The sequence below is a fragment of the Sarcophilus harrisii genome, chromosome 6, assembly GCF_902635505.1.
Source record: "Sarcophilus harrisii chromosome 6, mSarHar1.11, whole genome shotgun sequence".
Classification (NCBI taxonomy): domain Eukaryota; kingdom Metazoa; phylum Chordata; class Mammalia; order Dasyuromorphia; family Dasyuridae; genus Sarcophilus; species Sarcophilus harrisii.
In genome coordinates this window covers 187157023-187173528 of record NC_045431.1, presented here as the reverse complement: position 1 = coordinate 187173528, position 16506 = coordinate 187157023, and the positions used below count along the sequence as shown (strand labels likewise).

Below are 16506 nucleotides of genomic sequence, written 5' to 3'. Positions count from 1 at the left end.
CTGAGAAACATTTCAAGTACCATGAAGGCTGGAGATTGTGGTAAATAACAAAAGACAGAGAGAATGAAGATAGATATGCTTGTGCAAAGTCAAAGGGAAGGAAGAAATTTGACCAAGATAATGGCAATTTAAGTTGTAAGGCTTCTCATTCATGTTATAAGGCTTCTCATTTGTCTTGTATGTTATGGCAAATTTTCTATTTCAATAAATGTCATTGTTTTGGGAATCCACCCAGCTACTAATGGAAAGTCTTTAGTTGTTTTCTACAATCTCACATGTATATCATCTTCCCACAGAAAGTGTTACTACTCGCAAAAAAGCTATTTACTTGATGGAACATTCATTTTCTGACTAGGCTGCATGGATGACATAAGCTAGAGAGCCTCTCATTTGTGTAAGAGACCTGGATTTGAACTGTGGCTCTGATACTTATTAAATGTGCAACTAGAAGCAAGATACTATATTTTTCTGACTGGGTATCCTTTTTCATAAAATGGGGATAATGATGCCTATTTTACCATCTACCTCACACTGCTATATAGATCTTTTTTTTTTTTTTCACTTAATAGTATTTTATTTTTTTCCAATTACAAGTAAAGAAAATTTTTAACATTCATCTTGGAAAGATTTTGAATTACAAATTTTTCTCCTCCTCCCCAAGACTCCACAATCTGATATGGGTCATATACGCATAATCATGTCACACATATTGAGGAAAGTATTTTTTAAGCTTTGAAGCTCTATATAAATCTGAGCTGCTCATAGGATTAGGATTAAGTGGAAAACATTTTTTTCTTGAGATTTTCAAGAAACTGAATTCTCTGAAAAATCATCATCTGATGTTACTTGGTAGTATTAGATTTCCAGGCCTTACTCCCAGAGACTGTATTGTGTGTGTGTGTGTGTGTGTGTGTGTATCCCTAACCCTCCAATCTATCATACATACACAGTGCTTAGGAGTCAGATACAAATCTGACAAAGAAATAATAGGCATAGTAGTAGAGAAAGTAGGGTTTAGGGATTTTTTTTCCTCTAAGGACAGGGAACGAGCTTGTTTGTAGAAAGGACAGAAAATTTTAAAGGAAAGCTATGGAGTGCTATGGAAAGGACACTGGATTGTGAGTTTAAGTACTCCCTCTTCCAGGTACCTAATATTTAATGTCCTTAGGCTTAAATTTCCTCACCTGAAAGATGAGAGGGGAACTTGATGCTCCAAAGCATTCCAGCTCTGCTTTCTATGTCGATGTGGATAGAAAGATTTAAGATCATTGATTTAGAGTTGGAAGGGATCTGAAAGGTCACCTAGTCCAACTCATTAGATGAAGAAAATGCAGTTGAAAGACTTCTGAATGTCTGACTTGCTCAAGGTCATGTAGGTGGCAGGGGATGAACCCAGAACTTCAGATGAACTTCAGAACTCAGTACTTTTGCCATCATTGTAACTCTTAATTCCAGGATAATTCCTTCTTAAAGAGACCTTTATCCTAGGAGTTTGTTAGCTTTTTTTTTTTTTTTAAATCAAAGATATTTACTTTTAAACCACAAAAGGGTATTTCAGGATAAAGATAACAATGTTAGTTCTACTCCATGTGATTAAGCATCAGTCACAAGTAAATGGAGACAATAGGCTCTACTGTATCAGTAACAATTTCTTCGATCTCTTTAAGAAGGAATTATCCTGGGAATTGAGAGAGATATTTGAAACAAATGTGCTAAATACAAACAACTGCCCTAAAGTTAATCAACAAGAAAAATGACTAAGACCACTATTCTTCCCAGCCTGAGGAGGAATTTTGTAGCCTGAAAGTTTGGTATAGGAAAAAGTACTTCCACATAACTGTTCTGAGTAACATATTTTTATGATAGTATTAAGACATTATAATCAGTTGATGTACCTAACCTTGGGGAAATACTTTTAGGCCAATCATTTTAAACTAGATAACCTTTATCATGGTCCGTTAATTAGTGTCCCCTTTGCCAAAACTCAAAGACACCGGCTTAGTTCTATACCTATGCATTTGACTATTCCTGGCAAGGTAGTTTCATTGTGATCTTGTTGGACTAATTAATAATATTAGTCAAGGCAACCTGTTCTGTGCTCTAAGTAAATGGTGCCATATTGAAACAGTAATTCTGCAGACAGGTGTGACTAAGGAATTTAAGTGCAGCTGATGAGTTAAAAAAAAAAAAAAAAACCTTTGTTTGGAACTATTTCTTTTCTAGCTTTTAATCATTTTAAAAATCAATTTTAATCAATTAATCATAAATATTTCCCTTAGGACTTTGATCAAAAGAGCTTGCTGGAATAGGAAGAATTCTTGGTCTGTATATCTGTTGACTTGTTAATATTTTATTGAAGAATGAATGAGTTCTGATTTTAGGGGATAATCTGATTAAAGTAGGTTATGGATTTGAGCCATGTGTTACTGAATCTGTTAAAAAGATGGTAGATATAGAGGCTTAGTTTCAGAGAGCCGGGAAGAGCAGACCAAAGACCCAAGAAAAGTAAAGTCTGATATGATCCCCAAAGACTAGCAACACTCCCTCTCAACCCCAGCCCTAAAGATAGGAGATAGAAGAGGCAATGACAGAGCCTTCAGCCAATTAAATGGCAGTAACTAGGGCAGAGGTGGAGCTGTAAGTAATCTTGGACATTATGGACTATGGAGAAGCAATGATGCAAATTCTAGGCCTCAGAGAAGGCAACCATAGAGAGAAAACCCAAATAGCTCCAGAAGTGAACTGGAATGGAGATATGAAGTAAGACTCCAGCTTCTTAATGAGAGAAAATGGGAGCAGTTTTAAATAATACTGCTCAGTAATTCTGGTCTCGAAAGAAGAGGGGAGAAATTTTGAGTGGTACCAAGGCTCTGTATCCCACTCCTGGAGGGATACTGTGCTAATAATCAAGAATACTAATCTTGTTCTTGGAGGACAATTTCAGACAGTGTTAAGTAGAGCCACACAGTATTTTACTTGCACTGGATCTTTTCTTTGAATTTACCACATGTTTTATTGTTTCATTGTTATATGTATATATGATTTTTGCCCAATTAGACTATAAGCTCCTTAAGAACAAACTTGGATTCTTAGGGCTAAGTATAGGATCTGTACATACCAGGTGCTTAATAAATGATGAATTATAAGTATGAGCAGCAAGAGATCATTTTTATTTATTGGAGCAGCAGTGGTATGAAACCAAATTTAAAAATTTTGCTTTATAAAAGGAAAAGTTATACTTTATTTAGAAAACACAGAAGCTATTTACAATTTCAGGATTCTTACTTAGGATTCTTGTTAGTAAAATATATTATGAAATTTTTAAGAGGGCAGTATGAAAATAATTTTAAAAAATTTTTTAATTGTAAAAAACCAAAATGGCCAGATTCAATAATGGCACATCAAATTGCTGACAACTAAGAGACTCAACAATCTGGAAATGGCCATTGGAAAATGACTCACATTGATAGCACTGCAAAGAGCCTAGCTGTAAAGTTCCTATCAGCATAAATTTTAACCATCATTTAAAATGGAGCTCTGTACAGATAGAGTAACATACCATGCTGCAAAGCTTTTAATTTAACTGCAAGCAAAGGAAATGAAAAAAAGTTATGTGTGCTTTTTTTCTAGTCTTTAAAATGCATCTGTGGAAAGGGAATTTGCAGCAAAGAAAACCCTGACACTGCAAAGAGAAATAATTCAAATTTTTCATGTTAGGAGAATAGCATTTAGAAAGCCAACAATTGTATTAGAAAGAAGCCTCAACCTTTTATGGAGGGAAAAAAACAAACTCAGAGGGGAAATATGAGATATTCATAGAATATCAGAGTTTGGAAGGATTCTCAGAGAGAATCTATTCCAACCCACAAAAAACTAGGGAATAACTGGGGAAACAGCTTAGATTTAAAATCCAGTTCTGCTGCTTACTACTTATGTGATCCTTGGACAAGAGGTATATGATTTGAGCAGGGCCACACAAAGCTAATCTTAAAATCAATATGTGAATTTTGGTCTTTGGATTCCAGCGTCCTTTCCATTATATCACTGTACCTCCTTTCTATTTTTATTTTGCATCACTACATACAAACTTTGCATATTTCTATTTACCATGTCAAAGCAATGCTTTGGTGAACAGGTGTGACAAGGGAAGACATTAAGGCATTTTTGGAACTCTATTTCCTTTCTAAAAAAAAAAAAAAAAAAAAAAAGGCACTTTATTTGGACCTTTACAGCTACTACTAACTGGGGTTAGTAGTTCCCAAGGGTATGTATTACATTATAATGTTTCCATTTACCATTTTTGTGATACAAGATTATTCAACTAATTGATATATTACAAATTGATTTCCCCATTTCTTTCTCATTGAACACGGAAATAGTTTCCATTCTCCCTACTATTAAAAACAAAGCTTCCATTAGTCCAGCAAAGTCTTTCCCAGATTCATTCATAAGATGTAGAAGTAGCATCAAAAGCTACAGTAAGCTTTAGAGAGCTTTCAAAAGAAATTCAGATTGCCTTTCAAAAAAGGCTTAACCAGTTTATAGTCCTACTAACATGAAGTATTTTTAGGTATTTTGCCAATTTGAAGGGTAAAAAATGATTCCTTATTGCATTAATTTTAATTTTTGATCATTACAGAGAGTAAATGTTTTTGAAATGGCTATTAACTATTTATTTTTCCTTTGTCAAAAACTTTTTGTTTATATTGTCTGATTATTTCCTCCTAGGGAATTGGGTATTATGCTCTTTTGTAACAATGTTCCGTATTCATTCTGGATGACAAATTTTTATTAGTCATATTTACTGTAAAGACTTTTCTCCATTTCATGTTTGAAACTTTTTTTTAACATGCAAATCCCTTTATTTTTGTATAATCAAACCCATTAATTTTGTTTCTAATGATTTCCTGCACTTATTTGATAAATTTTTTTCCTTCCAGACAAATGAGAGATATATATTCTTTTTCCTCCCAATTTGTAAATTAGGTACAATAATTTGAAATGATATATTTAACTGAAGTTTATGGCAACATATGGCATGGGCACCCAAATATACTTTTTGCTCTATTGCTATCCAACTTTAAATCCAATTTCTGGATTCTCTGTTCTGTTCTAGTGATCTACTTTTTATTTTTTATACATTACCAGACAATCTTAAAAATTATTGTTCTGTAGTATGTTTTGTCATCTGGTACAGCTAAAGTCCACTTAAATCAATTTTTTCAGCCTTTTTTTCTTGACATTTCTAGCTGTTTTCTATACAAATTCTATTACTCTCTTATAAAATATTTCTTTTTGTAACTTAGTAAATATTTCTTTGATAAATTTAACTATTTTATTATGTGGTACTTTCTGCTAAGGTACTGCTTTATATAGAGTCTCAAAGACTAGAGCAGTAGAGAGAATCTCTGGCAGGTACTACAAAGTCAGAAAAACTTCTGGTACAGAGCTAGTGAATGACTAGATAAAGATCCAAATTAAGATGGGAGGAGCTAATTACCAGCTGCTCACAAGATTGTGAATTTTTTGGCCATAGCAACTTAAGTTATATTCCAAGGAGTGAGGAGATCTGATCTGAATCTCTGGCGGGAATAGATATACAAATGAAAAAAGAGATCCTTGGAAGTATTAAAATATTATTTTTGCATTTATATTTAAGAATGATATTCTCATTTAGGACAGTATCTTTAAATATGAATATTTCCTTATTTATCTCTCTTAATGCTTTCTTGTTTTAACCTAATTTTACTGGATATCATCAATGTCTCTCCTAAATTAACTGTAGATTGATAAACATAATCTTCCCTGTGTCTTTTCCAGAAGTTGGGAAATACTTTCAATTACTTCTACTATCTACTATTAGTTGCTCCTTATTACTTCTAGAATCCAATATAAGAAGATCCTATTTGGCTTTTGAAGTCCTTCATAACTGGGCCTTTTTCTTTCCATTTTTTAAAAATCACTCTACTCCTTTCCACATAATTTGTGATCGACATTGACATCTAACATTTGTCAGAGGCAGGACTTGAACCCAGGTCTTTTTGATTCAAAGTTGGTTTTCTATTCACCATACTATACTGTCTCTCAATTAAATTGACAAAATTGTAGATGAAATTCCTGTGTTTTATTTTGTGAGTTGAAAATCTTACACAATTTCACCAACTAAATCTAGCTCTCCCTCTCCTCCTCTTGTTTGGTGCAATTCTTTATCCATCACAACTGACAGTCCAAAGTTCATGTACTGATGAACTAACTCTTTGAGGGTATCCCCTTAACTATGTGCCATCATGTGGACAAGAGCCACTCTTATGAGTAACTATATATTTCACTAGGGAGGCCTGGCAAAGATCTGGAGTTTGGTGCAATTGACACATGGTCACATGCAAAAAGAAAGATGTTGGAGACTTCACCATCTAGGAGAAATCTCTCTTTTATCTGACCTTTGCACAGCACATTCTTAATGATAATGACAAACATCTTCCTCTTTCATATCTCCTTTGTTCCTGATAAAAAGAGGACAATTGAAAAAGTTATCTGTAGTTGCAGCTATTAAGTAATTTTGCATGATCTTAGCTCTGCATTAAAGACATTATTATCTTAGTGGACACACTGTCTTGTAGAAGTAAGATTATCAAAAACTAACTACTTGAAAAGAAGATGGAGCTATCACTCCTTCTATGGTGAGGGCATGGGACAACAGAGAAATAATCCACATGCTGAATTATTGTTAATATTGTCTTCTTGCTTGCACCTCAGAAATCATTTTATATAGTTATTTTTGTCCAATTTTGTATTTATTTATCTGTGTTGTGTCCTGCTTTTTAGAGCCTTCAAGAAAGACATTATCTTAGTGGACACACTGTCTTGTAGAAGTAAGACTATCAAAAACTAACTACTTGAAAAGAAGATGGGGCTATCACTCCTTCTATGGTGAGGGCATGGGACAACAGAGGAATAATCCACATGCTGAATTATTGTTAATATTGTCTTCTTGCTTGCACCTCAGAAATCATTTTATATAGTTATTTTTGTCCAATTTTGTATTTATTTATCTGTGTTGTGTCCTGCTTTTTAGAGCCTTCAAGCTGGGGTGACAAAACGTACCATTGCTTTCTAGAGCCCCCACACTGAGGTGATTAAAATGTATCTTCCTAATGGAGAAGTGATGAAGTGGGACTCCTGAGGATAGTGGGAAAATGGAGTCCATTTATTTCAAGGGCTTTCCCCTTTTTATAATGTAACAAAAACAACTCTGAGCACATGGGGCCACATAAACAACTTGCTATATAGTTTGCCACTTGGTATCACTCTTTCACTTGATATCACTACTACAATCTCAACACAAGTTGTCACCACCCCCTGACTTCTCAGGAAGGCTGAAGGCTCTTAGGGGAGATGAGGAGCTAAACCACTCATTGTTAGCAGGTTCCCTCTGGGCTGAAGGGTCTTATACCTTATCCAGAGTTTCCCCACTGACTGTGACCCTCTACATATCTGTACATGCGTGTTTCCTTTCTTCCATTATAATGTGAGTTTCTGAGATCAGGAACTGGTTCATTTTTTGACTTTGTATCTCCAGTATATAGCACACTACATATACATACTTAATAAAGGTTTGCTGAATGGAACTGGTAAACACAAAATATTAAGAAAACTATAAGAACACTTTTGCCATGTCTGATTTCTCATGAGGGAGATTTATAGAAAGACCTGGCCAAAATCTGTAGTTTAATGAAGGAATACATAAATTATATATAACCCTGGAGGAAAGAGTATCAATGAAACCATGGAGCCAAGAATAAACATCAACTCTTAATACTTTGGTCAGGTAGAACTTCAAGTTTGGTATGTCAAATGAACTTTCCCCTTTCCATTGCCATTTATTCCCCACCCCACCCCCAATCTTTTCTGGCTGTAATGCTAAGTGATTTTTCAAGGGGAAAGAGGTATAGATTTGGACCTGTTATCTCATTGGTATAAGGAATTCTCTGTGAAGAAACCACTTCTACCAATGCATTCTGACAATAGTTTTGTCTGCCTAAGCACTGAGATGATGTTTCCTGCCTAGTTACACGACCAGTGAGTAGTTGGGTCTTCCTGATCACAAAAAGCATTATCTACTGTCTTTATCATACTGCCTTTGTGCAATAGTTTTCCCATAAAAACATGATATATTTTTTAAAAAATCCTCTTATCTAATATTTTCATCTTTGTTTCCAAACCATATCTGCAGCATAGTTTTATCTCTTTTCCATGCTCACCTTGGCAATGAAGTCAACGAATAGCAAGTAATATGTTGACTTTGTTAGAAGGCTCTTGTTTAGTTCTTCATAAACTTTCAATACTTCTTCATCCTCTACAACAGATGTTGGTGCAAAAGCTGCATTTATCTTCATGGTGGTTTTTTTGCTTATGCACATTGTGAGCACTGCAAGGCAAGATGACCAAGTGTGCCATTAAATGATGTTTCTTGTTGCCTTTGAGGACATCATGAAACCAATTTTGTCAATTCCTTTATTTGATTCTCCAAGAAGAACTTGGGAGCATTTATTCTATGTAGCTGCAACTTCTTTATGTTTTCTGGTTTCATTATAATGAAAATGGCTACCTGGATATGGTTCAGTTTCCCCATAATGTGTCAACCTTGATGACTGTTGGATAGAGACTGATCCATAATGCCAACAGTTTAATAAACTTGGGTACAGTTTGTGATAAACTATAAGTTCTATGACAATAAGATACATCTTTCTCAGCACCTAGGACAGTGCTTTGTAAATAATAATAATCCAATATAAATTAACTGACAGCCACTTAAATTTTCTGTGTTTCAGTTGTTTCTTCTGTAAATGTGGATAATACCATACCTCACTAAAGGCAAGAGGTCTGGCCAGATTTCCATGATCACTGGGCAAGTCACTTAATTTGCCTAAGTCTTCCAAAAGATCCAATTTGCCAGAGATCCAAAAGATATTGGATCTTTGAAATCCCTTTCTTCTCAAACGGTTTCTGATTCTATGAAACACTAATCTTACCTGGAGTAAATATCTGAATTCATAAGACAAAAAGATTGGTTTTGAAACTTTTGAGAAAAGTCATTTTGTTACTATTTATCTCTGATTATGGAGTCAGAATCCTTTCTTATACCAAATTCTAAATTTGTTCATGAATTTTATACCACAGTCTGGGCTAAATCTTATAAAATATCTTACTTTTTAAAGAGCTAATTAAATGGCAATTATAAATGCAAACTATTAAAAGATGCTCCTCTACCAAGACAAATATCTAAGACTAAGAGCCATTCCCAACAGATGTGATCATATAATAATGGTATTATATAATAATGAACAATTTGCAAGCAAATTGTAAACACTTCCAAATCATACACAATATTACTCCAAAATACTACTAAATAAATGAGATATAATTCAAAACATCTCTGAAATTTTACCTTACACTCAGCAATGGGCAAAGCTGATAAAAGTCAAAAAGTAGTCAATATTGGTATATTTAATGGAAAAAGAGGCATATTAATAAACACACTGTTATAGACCTATGAATTGGTCTAATTATTCTAGAAAGCCATTTAGACTTATGCAAAGAAAGTTTCTAAAATGACCTATTCTTTCACCCAGGCTAAGTATACATTCCAAGGAGATCAAAGATAGAAAGAATGGTCCCATACACATCAAATTAACTGCAGGTAGTTATTGTGGTAATAAACAATTGGAAACAAAGTAGATGCCTAACAATCAACTACAAAATGACAGTATTCTGTAAGAAATGATGAATATGAAAACTTCATATTATAGGAAGATAGGGGCATCATGATGCTGAGCACCTCAGATCCCTTGTAAACTCTGTAGCACTGAGAGACTTAGCAACACGCCTCTCTACTAGGAACTGGAAAGACTCATTCTAGATTTCAACATCCAATCTAGGAATCTCCAGACAGATCCTGGGATAAATAGGATCTGAGCAGTTGCAGCTCTCAGTCTTGCCTGGGCTTCATAACCCAGGACTAGCCACACCTGAATTGTTCCCAAGTGATTGATGTGTCCAGAGCATTTCCAACATAACACACCTTGTCAAAGCCAAGCAGGTGCTCAAGCTTTTCCCAAAGTTGTAGTTGGTTTCCTAAGCCCAGGGAAGGAACAGCCTTGGAAATCTTGGGGAAGAGAGGACAGCACAACACTCTAGGACACAGAGGCAGATAGCTGATCAGTCCCAATAAAGCTAGCCCTAACCTAGCAGAAAAAATAGTCCTAAGACATTCCAAGAAGGGTCTAGTGGGTCTCAGTGGCCTTGGATAAATTGCAAGGGAAAGGCCATAAGCAAAACCCAGTCAGAACAGACCCTGAAGCCTTTGGAAACATATCACAAAAATAACTATGAATTCAGTATCAGGCATATAGGGCCCCAGGTAGAACCTATATCAGGGAAGCTCATGACAAGCAGGAACCCTCAGGTAGAGCCTGAGTCCCTTGAAGGAGGAGCCTACTATTTCACCATACTCAGGAGCAGACAGGCTCAGCCCATACCATTCAATTGCCTGACTGAAGGGCTACCCTCCTTCCTACCAAGAGTAAAGCAAGGCAAACTCAACTGCCATGATAATTCAGGGGTGCCCATAGAGAAGATGAAGAGGTTGCCAATATGAATGATTTTGAAGTATGTGGTACCTTCAACAGACAAAAGAAGTTTGATCAAAGGGAAGGTTCAAAGGAGGAAGATAAACACATTCAATCTTCCCACTCACCTCCTGCTACAAGAATTCAGAGCTATCTCTATACCTTTCTCTAAAGCCTAATAAAAGTCTTTACTATGTATGGCATTCAGCTAACAGGGAACAACATAGCCGTACTACAGGTGAAGATGCTAGAGTTCTTGCTCTATAGGGTCACAATGTGAGATATGAAACAACACAGAAGAAACACTAAGAGGGAGTATGGTATATTATCAATATTACTGGACAGGGAAGATCATGGATTTAGATCTGGAAGGGTCCTTAGAAGTCATTTTGTTCACCCCTCTCATTTTACAGATGAAGGGCAATGAGGCTCATAGAATTTAAATGCTTTGTCCTGGGTCACAGGAAATTGGCAGTGAGACTCCACTAAATCTGAAGGTACCAGACTTTGAATCTTGTCCTCCAAAATTTATTAGTTTTGTGAGCATAGGCAAGTCACTTAGCTCTCCGTAGTTTCTCATCTGTAAAATGGAAATAATAATAATTGCATTACCTACCTAATAGGGTTATTGTGAAATCAAATTGTATGACATATGTATTTTGTAAACTTCAAAATACTATAAAAAACTTATTAACACTGCATTAAATTACCTTTAAATTTAAAATGCAATCAGTTCTAGTCTAGTTAAGTGATCCTTTCATCTGTTATTTATGGGAATTTCAAATTGGGGATTTGAATATATGCTTGGGGTCTTTGGGTCAAACTCAATGCAAACTCAATTTTAACCTCTGTCAAAACTAATGCGACATTTGTCAAGAAAACAGAAGACACCCTGTTTTTTCAGAGCCAAAATCCAGCAAGCAAGCTGGGCTCTGAGCTCAGCATAGCAAACTTTTTACTCCCCCCTGAATGATCTCAGCCACAGCAAAATCCAAGACCAATGTCAGATATTCTTTGAGCATCCAACAAGCTCCTACAAATTCTGATAGTGAAGCTCCTCTATGAATCAAACTTGTCACATGTTGCTGTTATGCTCATTGTCAGGACTATAATTCACTGCATAGTCATTAGTGTAAGTACTGAGATCTGCCTACAGGAAAGTGGGTCCCTTGACTAAAGGTGGGGGCCCTGTCATAGTATCTGGTGTCTACTTGCTTACAAACTGTTTCCTTCACTAACATCTGTTTGCTTCCTGACTCTCTTGTCACTAAGCAGCTCTGTTCGGCTCAGTCATCCACAGGTTAGAGGCCAGTTAACATTAATATCCAGTGATATTCTAAACTCAAGAAGACTAAGAAAATGCTTTTTCTTAAATGGGATGTGTTTGAATAGAACCTATATATCCCCCTGAAAATGAACCTTGCTCTTTTTAAAAAATATAGTTTGAATTTAAAATTAATTCATAATTTTGATTACATTAAATTTAAAAAGTCTTTGCACAAACAAAACCAATGTAGCTAAGATTAGAAGGAAATCAGAAACAATTTTTACAGCCAGTGTTTCCGATAAATGTATCATTTCTAAAATATATAGAGAACTGAGTCAAATTTATAATACAAATTATTCCCCAATTGATAAATGGTCAAAGGATATGAATCATTTTCAGATGAAGAAATTAAAGCTTCCTATAAATCTTTTGAAAAAAATGCTCAAAATCATTATTTTGAAGTACAAATTAAGACAATTCTGAGGCACTACCTCACACCTATCAGATTGGCTAAGATGACAAAATAATGACAAATGTTGGAGGGGATGTAGGAAAACTGGGACACTAATACATTGCTGGTGGAGTTGTTACCTAATCCAGCCGTTTTGTAGAGCAATTTGAAACTATGCCCAGAGGTCTATAATACTGTGCATACCCTATGATCTAGCAGTGTCAACTACTCAGTTGGTATCTCAAAGAGCTCATAAAAGAGGGCAAAGGACCTACATGTGCAAGAATCTTTGTAGCAGCTCTTTTTTGTAGTGGTAAGGAACTGGAAATTGAGTGGATGTCCATCAACTGAGGAAATGGTTGAATAAGTTATGGTATATATATGTTATGAAATAGTATTGTTCCCTAAGAAATGATGAACATGCTGATTTCAGAAAACCCTGGAAACACTTAACATCAACTGATGTTGAGTGAAGTAAGCAGAATCAGGAAAACATTGTGCTCAGTAACAGCAAGACTGATGATCAATTGTGACAGACTTAGCTCTTCTCAGCAATAGTGAACCAAGACAATTCCAATAGTCTTTAGATGGAAAATGTCATTCACATTCAGAGAAAGAACTATGGAGACTGAATGTGGATCAAAGCATACCATTTTCATCTTGTTGTTGTTGTTGTTATTGTTGTTTCTTGTGCTTTTCCCCCTTTGGTTTTGATTTTTCTTCTCCAACATGACTCTTAGAAAAAATACACCATTAAAATAAAAAAAATTTAAAATACTTATGGTAACATAAAAAATAAAATTAATTCTTAAGTGTATTCAACATCAAAGAAAGGCTAACACACTGAGGAAAATAATCTATCAAACTTAAACCCTAATCTATTTACTTTTAATTTGTTTTTTGGTAATTTCCCTTGGCATTTCTGCTACAAGAAATATTTGCAATTAAACAAAGATTCATTCCTTCAAAATTCATCTTTCTTTATCTGGTCCTGCTGAATTAACAATCAATTAGCTTAATGGGAATATAACCACGTCACAAACTCAGAATTATGGCTGTTCTATATTACCAAGGTGGATGAACTATGAAGGTGGAAATTATCATCCTAACTTGTTAGAAAAATACCACAGAATTTTCCAGAGTATGGTAATATCTTTTCCTTTCCAAGATGTAAACTTCTTTTTAATTATATAGAGAAAAGCATGACAAGAAAACCTGGCAACAACTGAAATAACTAGATATTCTCAATTAAGAACGTTATTCATTCTCTCCAAGAAAATAATTTAAAATAATTTAATAACTCCCTTACTATTTTCAACAATAGTTAACAAGCATTTATTAAGCATATTCTATGTTCTAAACATTGTGCTAAGCAATGGGGATAAAAAGAAAGACAAAAACAGTTCCTGCCCTCAAGGAGTTCACATTCTAAAGAGACAGACAATATATGAAAAACCATGTACAAACAAGGTATATGTAAGGGTAAAGTGGAAGTAATCACAAAGGGAAGGTATTTTTGCAGAAGGTAGGACTTAAATGGGACTTGAAGGAAGTGAGGGAAGCCAAGAGGTAGAAATTATGAGACCTGTATTTTCAGTACTTCCTAAGTCTGTGGTGCTGGGTGAGTCACTTAAGTGATTGCTAGAGTACCTGAATGCCAGGCTTTGTTAGGTAGGTAAGGAGAAATCATGAAAGGATTTTGAGGAGTGACATGATCAGACCAATGCATGACAATACTTAATAAGTCATTATTTGAAGGACAGCTTATAGAGAAAACAAATTAAAATCAAAAATTGTGGTCAAAAAACCATTACAAAGTGTAGGCAAAGAAAGATGGACGCTTGTGCTAAAATTCAAGCCTAAATGATTACAACATGTATAAATAAATTAATGTAACCTATACTTTTATTTACTTAGCAGCAGAAATTATATAAGTGACAGGAAACAAGTTGGTTCCCCATAAATTAGGGGCATACTCAGCATATATGACAAATGAAGTAATTCAATTTTTAATATTCCTCTGTTCTACATGACAAATTATTTTCAGTAATAATCATGAAATAAAATAGATACTAGTAATGGTCAGAAAAGTACTTTCAGTGAAAAGGTTCTTTTACTTTGTGTTTTTCCATTTTTCAAAAGATACATTAATGTAGTTAAGAAGCATCAATTCATTACTTTTTTCCTTTAAAAAAAACTGTTATACTTTATTTTTAAGATTCTTTTTTTTACTGGGGAAAAAAACCTAAAAAATAAAAGGCAGCTGGTAGCATAGCAAACAGAGCACTAGGCCTGGAGTCAGGGAAACCCAAGTTCAACTACATCCTCAGACACAACCTCAGTTGTGTGAAGGCAAGTTGCTTAAACTCTGTTTGCCTCAGTTACAAAATGAGGCTAATAATCATAGTACCTACCTTGAAAGATTGTTGTGAGGATCAAATGAGATAATATTTGTAAAGCTGAGTACATAAAAGATGCTATATAAATACTTAACTTTCCTTCTCCCTATTGAATTGTATCACTTCTTTTTTAACATTTTATTTTCTTGATTCCCTCTTTGTTTTAAGATAACTGACAATTTAAAAATCTACTTCACAAAGGAAGCACACTTTCCAAACTTTTGATTATGCATCCTGGCAGCAAAGAACTTTCAAAAATGCACTGTATATATGTTATCTTCATTTATTCATATATATATGAATGACTATACTAATATCATATACATTAGAAAAATGCTTAAAAAGAAATTTTAAAAATGGAATATATTGAAATATTTTAAAGTAATTTTTCTTTTAATAGTTCAAAAAACCCATGTTGCTCTTCCAAAATATTATCAATAATATTATTAGTGAGACCTCTTTGTAATGCTGCAAAACTAAAAATGAATGTGAACTTTCAGATTGGCTAAAACGACAGGAAAAAATAATGACGAATGTTGGAGGGGATGGGGGAAACCTGGGACACCAATACATTGTTGGTAGAACTGTGAACGGATCCAACCATTCTGGAGAGCAATTTGGAACTATGCTCAAAAAGTTATCAAACTGTGCATACCTTTGATCCAACAGTGTTTCCACTGGGCTCATATCTCAAAGAGATCATAAAGAAGGGAAAGGGATCCACATGTGCAAAAAATGTTTATGGCAGCCCTTTTTGTAGTGGCTAGAAACTGGAAACTGAATGGATGCTCATCAATTGGAGAATGGCTGAATAAATTATGATACATGAATCTTATGGAATATTATTGTTCTGTAAGAAACGATCAACAGGATGATTTCAGAGAGGCCTGAAGACACTTACATGAACTGATGCTGAATGAAATGAGCAGAACTAGGAAATCATTGTACATGGCAACAAGAAGATTATATGATGATCAATTCTGATGGACATGGCTCTCTTCAATAATGAGATGATTCAAATCAGTTCCAATTGTTCAGTGATGAAGAGAGCCATCTATACCCAGAGAGAGGACTGTGGGAACTGAATGTGGACCACAACAGCATTTTTATTCTTTTTGTTGTTGTTTGCTTGCATTTTATTTTGCTTCTTTTTTTTTTTTTTTACTGTTTGATTTGATTTTTCTTATTGACACAATAATTGTATAATTATGTATGCATATATTGTATTTAACATATATTTCTACCATGGTTAACATATATTGGACTACTTGCCATCTAGGGGAGGGCAAGGGGGAAAGGGAAGAAAATTGGAACACAAGGTTTTGCAAAGGTTAATGTTGAAGAATTGTCCATGCATATGTTTTGAAAAATAAAAAGCTTTAATAAAAAAAAAGTAACTGACAAGGGAAATCAAGTAGCAATCTACTTTCAGAGATGAAAACTGAGCACAGGTCACTTTGTCTCTGTGATTAGTCCTATATCTATTACTCATTTTACCTCTTTCCCAGAAGAATAATACTATCAAATATAAAACAAACCATGATCATAGTTTCTTTTCCCTTTGTTTTTCAGAAATGTGGCTTCAAATAAATGTGTTTTTTTTAAAGTGAATGCAGAGATATGGCATCCCTCTCAACTTGATTATCTCCACCAATGTAGACTGACAACTTTTCTTAAAGAGTTGATTAGCACACTGAGAAGTTATTCCAATTCAATTCAATAAGCATTTATAAGTAACTACTGTGTTTCAGGCCCTGAGCC

At 34.6% G+C, this 16506-nt stretch overlaps 1 protein-coding gene across 5 annotated transcripts in view; it reads right to left on the bottom strand.

Moving 5' to 3' along the window:
• ZFYVE28 (zinc finger FYVE-type containing 28) overlaps positions 1–16506 on the bottom strand; it is a 182657-nt gene that overhangs the window by 46386 nt on the left and 119765 nt on the right. Inside the window, exon 9 of one of the 5 annotated variants that reach the window (XM_031942326.1) lies at positions 8263–8428. The exons of the other annotated variants lie outside the window; for them this stretch is intronic. Coding sequence (XP_031798186.1) covers positions 8350–8428 — 79 coding nt within the window. The 3' untranslated portion in view covers positions 8263–8349. Of the gene's footprint in view, positions 1–8262; positions 8429–16506 lie in introns of those variants that run through there. 5 annotated transcript variants of the gene reach the window in all.